Source organism: Lipotes vexillifer, unplaced genomic scaffold, assembly GCF_000442215.2.
Source record: "Lipotes vexillifer unplaced genomic scaffold, Lipotes_vexillifer_v1.1 scaffold371, whole genome shotgun sequence".
Classification (NCBI taxonomy): domain Eukaryota; kingdom Metazoa; phylum Chordata; class Mammalia; order Artiodactyla; family Lipotidae; genus Lipotes; species Lipotes vexillifer.
In genome coordinates, this window is record NW_006786304.1 from 3993864 (window position 1) to 4004288 (window position 10425).

At 45.0% G+C, this 10425-nt stretch overlaps 1 protein-coding gene across 1 annotated transcript; it reads left to right on the forward strand.

Moving 5' to 3' along the window:
* The first annotated feature begins 437 nt into the window (after window positions 1–437).
* On the forward strand, window positions 438–9416 carry LOC103078673 (cytochrome P450 2G1). Its single transcript, XM_007458629.1, has 9 exons — window positions 438–617; window positions 1203–1369; window positions 2868–3016; window positions 3661–3812; window positions 4067–4243; window positions 5033–5174; window positions 7375–7562; window positions 7689–7830; window positions 9235–9416. The coding sequence occupies exons 1-9, from the start codon at window positions 438–440 to the stop codon at window positions 9414–9416; spliced, it is 1479 nt and encodes a 492-aa protein (XP_007458691.1).
* Window positions 9417–10425: the final 1009 nt, after the last annotated feature.

Consider the following 10425-nt stretch of genomic DNA (forward strand, 5'->3'; position numbering starts at 1 on the left):
CTGAGTCCAAGAGGGCTAGGTGACTCACCCAATGAAGGAAAGATGGAACTTAAATTGGAACTCAGATTATACAACCCTTAATGAAATAGGCTAAAAATGATGTTCAGCTGTTTCCCACGTCCTACCAAGACAAGTTGAACTGGAAACTGAGCCGAGGGAGAACTGAGGAACTGGAAATATGAAGAAAGGGGAATGGCCCCCGTGGATTTTCCCAGATGAATTCAATCTACCTTTATTCAGTCGGGAGATTATAGGTTATATAATCTCCGCCGCCGCCCGCCCCCCACCCCCACCCCAGATAAAGCAATCTCTTCCTTGATGGCATCCATACCCGGAAAACTTGAATCCCAGGGTGTTCAGATTTCTGCACAGCTGATTTCCCAGAATGTATTTAGGCAGGATCTGGTACCCTGGACACAACCCCTCGACCTGGCACCATGGAGCTGAGAGGGGCCTTCACCATCTTTCTGGCATTCTGCTTGTTTTGTCTGCTCATGCTCATCGCCTGGAAATGGACCAGCAAAGGGGGAAAGCTGCCCCCTGGTCCCACACCGATACCTTTCCTGGGGAACCTGTTGCAAGTCCGTACTGATGCCACTTTTCAATCTTTCATGAAGGTGAGTCTGTCTACTCCTCTCCTAGAGCTGGAAGCAATTAATCCTATAGACAGGTAATGTAGAAATTTCTGACTTCTAAAACACAGGCTCTTGGAAACACAACCTTAAATGTTTGGAATTCCAGAATCTGAAAGTCTTGGAAACACAGACTCCTAGCATGTTAAACCTTAAGACTCTCACAACCTCAGGACTTTGGAATAACCTTACCTTCTATCCTTAAACACAGAACCCTTGCACTCTGTTGGTCTTTGAACTTTGAGACTCAGTGCCACGAAATCTTAGGGTTCTAGAAATTTAGCACTTCAGAGGCAGAAGCATGGATCTTGGAGTTCCATCTCATCCAGGTCCATCATTTTATAGATGCAGAAACCAAGCCTTGTGGCAGGGTTGGAGGGTCTTTCCCAGGATGATAGGAGCCAAGGCTTCTGAGCCTTTTCCTCAGGAGTCTTTCCAAGCCCAGAGCTCACCTTTATCTGTTAGTCCCACATTTCTATCTCCTTGAAATCTCCATCTCCTAAAATTCTTGTTGGTTGTTACTTGGTACTCCAATCAGCCCCCTCCTCTTATGTCTTCTTTCACTCTCAGCTCAGGGAGAAATATGGCCCAGTCTTCACTGTGTACCTGGGTCCCCAGCCGGTAGTTGTTTTATGTGGACATGAAGCAGTGAAGGAAGCCCTGGTAGACCGAGCAGATGAGTTCAGCGGCCATGGAGAATTGGCTTCAATAGAGCGAAACTTCCAAGGTCATGGTAGGTAACAACAACAACAACAAAAATAAAAACAAAATGTAATCACAAAGTGTAATGTACTTCTATGTCCCAGGTTCTTTGATAAGTACTCTAAATGAATTATTGCAGTGACTCCTCTGAGGGAGCTATTAATGTCTTACTAATTTTGCAAATGAGGAAGTCGAGGGTGAGAGAGGTTAGATAATAACAGTAAGTGGTAGAACCATTTTATTTTGAACCCAAACCGTCTGACTCTAGAATATCTTCTGTGTTACTTGTGTTCTTATTTTTAATGGATTAGTGACACTCTTTGTGTACTCACTCAAGCCCTCATAGCCAACCTTACTTCTTATTTTCCTATACATACATACACACCCAACTCATAAGTCTGTGCATCCTCCCTTTAGATAGATACCTTTCTAATGTTACCTATACATCCATCTCTAATTGCCCACATCCTTCAATTCCAAGCAGCCTCACAACATTCTTTTGATAACTTCCATCCAACCATCTATCACTATACTTTTCCTTCCACCCATCCATTTTTCCATTGATCCATACATCCACCAAAGCAATCCATCCATTCATTAGACTTTCTATATAAATATCTTTCCATCCAATTGATCTATACATTTATCAATTAACTTTCCATTTACCCATCTATCCATCATTCCATCTATCCACTCATTTATCCTTCCATCATTCATCCACCTATTAATCTTTCAATCACCCATACATCCTTCCAGCCATTTATCCATACATCTGAAACCACCCATCCATTAACCCTTCACCCATCCACTAAGTCGTTCATCCATCCATTCATCAGTCATTGCACTCATAAACTCTTCCTCCCATTCATTAATCTATCAAAATCAGTTCATTAAATTTCCAAATACTAATTCACCAATCCATGCACGTCTGGAAACTTCTAAATACTGCTTACTGCATGGTAACTCCTTTCGTGTAGGTATATTGATGTACAGGTGTGATCTTCTGTGTACACTTATGTGTTTATGTCTAGAGAATCCAAGTAGAACATAGAAAATAAAAGTAGTCTCCCCATCCTGGTGTACTCTATATGGCATTCTATCTATATCTCCCTCCATATTCCTATGCATCCATCCATCCTATGCATCCATCCATCCTATGCATCCATCCATCCTATGCATCCATGCATCCTATGCATCCATCCATCCTATGCATCCATGCATCCTATGCATCCATCCATCCTATGCATCCATGCATCCTATGCATCCATCCAGTTCCAGGTCTCTATCTTGTAAGAAACTCTCCTTGATCTCCTCCAATCACTACTAGCCTGATTTCCTTCACCTCAGTCCTGGACTGTTTTTGAGGTCCAGTAGGGAGGGAACTTTAGTCTCCCCATTAAGCCTGGGAGGTTGGAAGAGGCATCCCCGAGAGCAGAGTTTACAGCTGTCATATTCTGGTACCCTCCCGGTCCAGCACAGAGTTGGGCACAAAAAGGAGTGGAAGCAGGAGCCTGACACTTAGATTCTGGCAAGTGTAGCTCTAGCTAATGGAGAACGATGGAGGATTCTCCGGCGCTGCTCCCTGACCATTCTTCGGGACTTCGGGATGGGGAAGAGGAGCATTGAGGAGCGGATCCAGGAGGAGGCTGGCTTCCTACTAGAGGAATTACGCAAGACCAAGGGTATGGGGGCCACAAGGGGGAGGGCTACAAGGGGACTGGGTGGTTGTAGAGAGCTCAGTCATGACAAGGTGGGCCTTGGTGGGAGAAAGCTTTGGAATGAGAGAGGATGAAAAAGATGGAGGATTTACTGAGATTTCCAGCCAGAGTCCATGTTAAAAGTTCACATGAAAGACCCTTAGGGATCACTTGTCCAGAGACTTGAATCAGTGGATCTCCAGGAGTTTTTGAGCTCCTGATATCACATGCAGATTTTGGCGATATGTGAGTTTGTGCCTTCTCCTGGTGACAGGATTAAATTTTATTACATCTATCTGTCTATCTATCTATCTATCTATCTACCTATCTATCTATCTAAGTGGATTCTTAACCACTGTGCCACCAGGGAAGTCCCTCCACCAGCATTTCTTGTGTTTACTACATGTCAGGCACTGTGCTAAGTATTTCACATGAATAATTATATTGAATTCTCATGAATCCATGAAGTGGCTACTAAACAAACTTGCAGATTGGGAAATCTAGACTCAAAGCACAAAAATGAAGCAACTAACAAATGCTGTTAAGCAGTTGAGTCAGGACTCATATCTGCAACTGAATGATTTCACATCCCATGTTCCTACTCATGACCTCCAACTTCCATCACCCAGGGGCCCCCATCGAACCTACTTTCTTCCTGAGCCACACTGTCTCCAATGTCATCAGTTCTGTCGTCTTTGGAAACTGCTTTGAATATGAGGACAAGCAGTTCCTGAAGCTGATCAACGAGAGTTTCATCGAGATGAGCACATCCTGGGCCCAGGTGCCCATCAACCACCACTCTGTCCACCCCCGACCTCAGTTAACTAAGCCCCTGCCTCTACCTCACTTAATCCTCCCCACAATCCCGGGAGGCAAATATCAAAATGTCCTGGGTCTCCAAGAAGCAAAGAGCCTCATGCAAGCAATTCTCAGACCCAGTGCTGGTTGTTGAGCCCAACTATTTGACTCCAGACTCAGCCCATGCTGGCCTCTGGTGCCCATTGTTGACGCATCCCCTTTGCTTATTCCCCACAGTTATATGACATGTATTCTGGAATCATGCAATATTTGCCAGGAAGACACAATTGCATCTACTACTTGGTAGAGGAGCTCAAGGACTTCATTGCCTCCAGGGTCAAGATCAATGAAGCATCCCTTGACCCCCAAAACCCTCGAGACTTCATTGACTGCTTTTTCATCAAGATGCACCAGGTACCTCTTCCTCCTCCCCCAATCCTTCCCTCTCATATCCCCAATCCCTACCGCCTACAACTTTCATCGGTAAACATATTGACGACAAAAGAGCAAGTATTGTTTCACATGGTTTACTTTTATTTATAGATGAGATATAGAAACTGTAAAGGCATAAACTCTTAAACTTTGAATCTAAAAATTCTAAGAACGTGGAAACTTAAAGTCTTACACCTTTCTAATCCTATATGCCAGAGACTTACAAATATAGAAAACTAGAATGAGTCTTTAGAGTCTTAGAATTGGCGGAGCTTAAACATTTAAAGTCTAAACTTTTGAGTTTAAAGTTTAAAGTCTTGAATACGTAGCAATTTAGAAGCTTAACATTTCTATATCATGGATACTTAGAATTTTAGAAATTTGTATTTTTTTATTGTAGAACCTCTGTACTAGGCAGTTTTAAATTATGTTACCCGAATGTCCTAGAACTTTCAAAGGCAATGTCCTGTCAACTTTCTGACAAAGCAATCTCTACTTTTTTCTCCTTCATTCTCCCCACTGTTCACTACACTTCAACTATACCGGCAACTATGCTGGCCCTCTCTTTGTTTTTTCTCACCCGGCACACTTTGTGGTTCCATGCCAGGCACACTTCTGCCTCAGGACCTTTGCTCTGGCTGTTTCTTCTCCCAGATACTCACCTGGTTCACCCATCTTTTGTGTTTTCACAAAGCCCTACCTTATACACAGGGAGAAAATAAGATAGAGGCAGAGAAGGGTGATTCTATTTATTATCCCTGTCATTTTCAGGATAAAAACCATCCCCACACGGAACTCAACCTCAGGAATTTGGTCCTCACCACTCTCAACCTCTTTTTTGCTGGCACTGAGACTGTGAGCTCTACGCTACGCTATGGGTTGCTGCTAATGATGAGGCATCCTGAGGTAGAAGGTGAGCATCCACCTGAGCTGCTTACCTGGTAACTCTCATTTCCAACAAGAAAGAAGACATCATCTTGAAACCTTAGAACCCCACAGCTTTAGACTCTTCACACTTTAGAAATTTAGGATGTGTAATCTCAGAATCTCTGGCTTGGAAGGCCATTTAATTTAATCTTGTGCTTGGTGCCTGTAATAGTTTATGCAGTAAGTTATGAGAAAATTAGTAGCTTAAAACAACAAAAATCTATTATCTTACAGTTCTGGAGTTCAGAAGTTTAAATAGGCTTTCACTGGATCGAACCAAGGTAGATCTGATTCCTTGCTTTTTCCAATTTCTAAAGCTGTATTCCTTTCGTTCCTGGGCTCACGATTTTTCCTTCGGCTCCAAAGCCAGCAGCATAGTGCCCTCAAGTCTCTCTTTGCTTCCGTTGTCACATCTTCTCTGACTCTGATCCTTCTGCCTCCTTTTTTTCTTTTTCTTTTTTTTTTTTTTTGCGGTACGCGGGCCTCTCACTGTTGTGGCCTCTCCCGTTGCGGAGCACAGGCTCCGGACGCGCAGGCTCAGCGGCCATGGCTCACGGGCCCAGCCGCTCCGCGGCATGTGGGATCCTCCCGGACCGGGGCACGAACCCGTGTCCCCTGCATCGGCAGGCGGACTCTCAACCACTGCACCACCAGGGAAGCCCTGCCTCCTTCTTATATAGACATTTGTGATTACATGTAGGGCCAAACTGGATTACTCAGGATAATCTCCCCATCTCAAAATCCTTAATTATATCTGCAAAGTGCCCTTGGTCATGTAAGGTAACATTCATAGGTTAGGAGGTAATATCTTTATTTTTGGCCACACCACGCAGTATGCAGGATCTTCCCCAACCAGGAATCGAACCCGTGCCCCCTGCATTGGGAACGCGGAGTCTTACCCACTGGACCACCAGGGAAGTCCTGGAGGTAATACTTTGATGGCCATTATTTAGCCAACTATAGTGCCAGAATCAAATAGAATCCATCACCAGTAAATTGCAATCTGGTCTGGTTGGGTAACTCCAGTAATGAGAAACTCATTACTCACCCAAGGAAAATCCCCAGTTTTTGTCCCTTTCCCTTCATTTTTTTGTTTTTTTAATTAGTTTATTTATTTATTTTTGGTTGTGTTGGGTCTTCGGTGCTGCACATGGGCTTGCTCTAGCTGTGGCAAACAGGGGTTTCCCTTCGTTGTGGTGCGCGGGGCTCTCACTGTGGTGGCTTCTCTTGTTGCGGAGCACAGGCTCTAGGCACCTGAGCTTCAGTAGTTGTGGCACGTGGGCTCAGTAGTTGTGGCTTGCAGACTCTAGAGTGCAGGCTCACTAGTCGTGGCGCACGGGCTTAGTTGCTCCACGGCATGTGGGATCTTCCCGGACCAGGGCTCGAACCCGTGTCCCCTGCATTGGCAGACGGATTCTTAACCACTGCGCCACCAGGGAAGTTCCCCCTCTCCCTTCTAATGCAGTTCAAAACAAACAAACAAATTTCTCTTGTTACAGATAATGGGAGAGACTAACTTGTTTCCACTCAAACTCATCTAGTCCCTCCTTCATTGTCCAAGTTGTCTTTTACAATCTAAATCATCAAATATTTAATGGACATCGTCTATGTGCTAGGCAGTATCCTAATTACTTGCATACTGGATTTTATGTAAAATTTACAACTCTATGAGCTTGTTAGACAGTCACGTCCATTTTGAAGATGAAGAAACAGAGGCTCAGAAGGTAAAGTCATTCGCGCCAAGGTCACTCATCCAGGAAGTGCAGAGAGGAGTAACTGCACCAATAGTGTTTTTGACCACTGTCATATCATTGTTGTCATTTGCTTCAATCCTGTCCTCGTTACCTATTTCCCATCCTGTCAAAAATCTGTGCATGGCAGCTCAGCTGGGAGCAGGACACTGCCCTGAGCATCAGCCTTCCATGGTTCCTCAGTGTTTTCAAGATAAAGATCAAATGTCCCAGCTGACATGCAAGGCTCCACTCCTGCCTCCTGGTCTGATGAGTGTTTATCAGCCCCACCAATTCTTATTCTTGTCGGGTGTTAAGAATAAAGAGACAGTCCAAATGCACATGGCCTGCTCCCTCAGGGTCCACAGGTGCTGAAGATACAAACCCACAACCTAACCCTGGTCTCTAGAAACACCTCCTGCCTCATTGTCTGTTATGTTTTCTGGTCTCTTCCAGCCAAGATCCACGAAGAGATTGACCAGGTGATTGGACCACACCGGATCCCAAGTGTCGATGACCGGGCCAAGATGCACTACACAGATGCCGTGATCCATGAGATACAGAGACTGACAGATATCGTGCCCATGGGTGTCCCCCATAATGTCACCCGGGGCACTTATTTCCGAGGCTACCTTTTGCCCAAGGTGGAGTTGTACCTTCGCTGTCACTCCTCCCTCCACTGTGCCCCTCTCTCCTCTGCATTCCCTACCATACTCCATACTTCATACTCCAACACTGATTTCTCCTAACTGCCCCCATATTCATCCCAGGGCACCGACGTGTTTCCTCTGCTTGGCTCAGTCCTCAAAGACCCCAATTACTTCCGCTACCCAGATGCCTCCTATCCCCAACACTTCCTGGATGAGCAGGGCCGCTTCAAGAAGAATGAAGCCTTTGTGCCTTTTTCTTCTGGTAGGTGTCTATGGTCTGAGTCCCTGCCACCACCACCCCTGCAGAAACATGCTAGATATATCCCGCAACCATTGGTCTGTATTTGACATTCAGGTTTGAATGGGAAGTTGAATGCTATTTCATAGAATCATACAATCCTAGAATCCCAGAATTCCAGAATGATGGACTATTAGAACCATTGACTCTGATAATTAGAAAAGTAATAGCACTAAACAGGGGTCAGAATATTTTTTCGAAGGACCAAATAGAAAATATTTTAGGTTTTGCTGGCCATATGGTCTCTGTGTGAACTGTGCAATCTGCACTACTCAGCTCCACCATTGTACTACGAAAGCAACCATAGACATTCATAAATAATGAGCATGTCTGGGGGATTCCCTGGTGGTCCAGTGGTTAGGACTCCGAGCTTCCACTGCATGGGGCCCGGGTTCGATCCCTTCTCGGGGAACTAAGATCCCACAAGCCACACAGCACTGCCAAAAAAAAAAAAAAAAAAAACATGTCTGTGATGGATGCCAAAGAAAACTATAGACACATAGACAATAAAATTTGAATTTTAATTTTCACATCACAAAATATTATTTTTCTCTGATTTTTTTAACCACTTAAAAATGTTAAAAGATTCTTAGTTTGCAGACAGTACAAAACAGGCAGCAAGGAACATCTGCCCAATGAACAGTACCTTGGTAACTCATAATATCTTAGAACAACTGTATTTTAAGTGTAAGCCACGTTGAACCTGGTATCAGTGCAGTGTTAGGAAACAGGACCCCACTTCACCACTTACAAACACCATCAGTGGGGCCATGAATGAGTTACTTCAGCTCTCTGTCTGTAAAATGGAGAGTAATCTCTCCAAACCATTGGAAGGGTGATTGACAAACAGCAAGCACTATTTTTTCCCCCATTTTTTATTGGAGTATAGTTGATTTGCAATGTTGTGTTAGTTTCTGCTGTACAGCAAAGTGAATCAGTTACATGTATACGTATATCAACCCTGTTTTTTAGAGCAAGCACTGTTTAAGTGTGACGTTTTATCTTCCCTCACCAGTGTCTGGCACCTAGTAGGCACTTCATAAACCTTTAAGAACTGGAAGTGAAAAGAATCTTCAAATTCGTGGATCCTTTAGAACCATTCAGTCCATGCTAGAATCTATTGGAATTTGAGCCATCACAGGAGTAGCTTCCACGTCTGAACCCCTATAAGTGGAAGATCCTAGCAGAGTACTAACTATAGAAACCCACCGCATCTTTATAATGACCCTAAAAAGTGGGTGTTATCATGACCCCAGAGATGCTGAGGAGGCAGCTGAGGCGGAGGGGTGGTGGGACCGGAACACCCTCCCTGCTCCCATTATCCCATGCAGCTCTGACCCCCCCTCCCGCCCTCCTCTATGCCCACAGGAAAGCGCGTCTGCCTGGGCGAGGCCATGGCCCGCATGGAAATCTTTCTCTATTTCACCTCCATCCTTCAGAACTTCTCCCTACGCTCGCTGGTGCCACCCGCTGACATCGATGTCACGCCCAAGGTCTCGGGCTTTGGCAACATCCCTCCGACCTATGAGCTCTGCCTCACGGCCCGCTGAGCGCCCCCTGTTGGATGTGGCAGGAACCGTCCGAGAACAGAGCCCTGCCCACGTGTCTCCGCGCACCCAACCTCTTCATCTTCCTAAATTCTCACAACAGTCCTAAGATTAGGCACTATTACACTGTCAAGGGACACAGGTCAGCGAGGTTCATCCAGAAATAGGGAGCTGTGTATTTTCTACATCCAGCAGAAAAGCAATGCTCTGTCCAAGACTTTGGCAACGGCTTGCAGATTTTAAGTTCATTTGTTCACCTCCAGCCAGGTTTCTGACTGTACCAAATTCTTGTTGTAGACTCCATACTTTTATGTTGTTCCTTTGACTTTTCCCTGATAAAGACCAAAGGCGGCCAATGAAAAATAAGCATAATAAAATTTTTAAATGGTATAGTGCATTAGAAAAGCAAAGTAGGGAAATGGGCTAGAGAATTCCAGAATTGGAATTTTCAGTTGGTGCCATGGGCGGTTTCACAAGGCAGTGAGGAGCCAGCTGTGCAGGTATCTGGGAGGGGAACGTTCCTGGCAGAACAATTAAGAAGAGCAGAGTCATAAGGCAGAAGACTGTGTTTGTGCATGAATCCACAAGGAGACACGTGGCTGGAGCAGAGGAGGAAATGAGAGAGTAGGAGTGAATGAGATGAGGCAAAGGGTTAAAGGGCTGGATTGTGTGGGGCCTCGTGGCCTTTGGTGAGGACCTGAGCGAGATGGAGGTCTTTGGGAAGGTTGGTGAACATAGGGTGACATGTATCGACATGTTCCGAATGGCTCGCTCTAGCTATTATACAATGAATAAACTGAGGGAGGGAGGGGGGACAAAATCAGGGACCGATTAGGAAGCTACTACAAGCAGTGATGTTGGCTCAGACACAGCAGAACCAGTGGAGGTGGGGAGAAGATGATGGATTTGGGATTTATTATGATGCATGAGATTGCAGGGTTTGCTAATGTATTGAACACAGGGCGTGAGCGAAAGAGGGGTTTCAGGTATCACTCTAGGGATAACAGCTCAT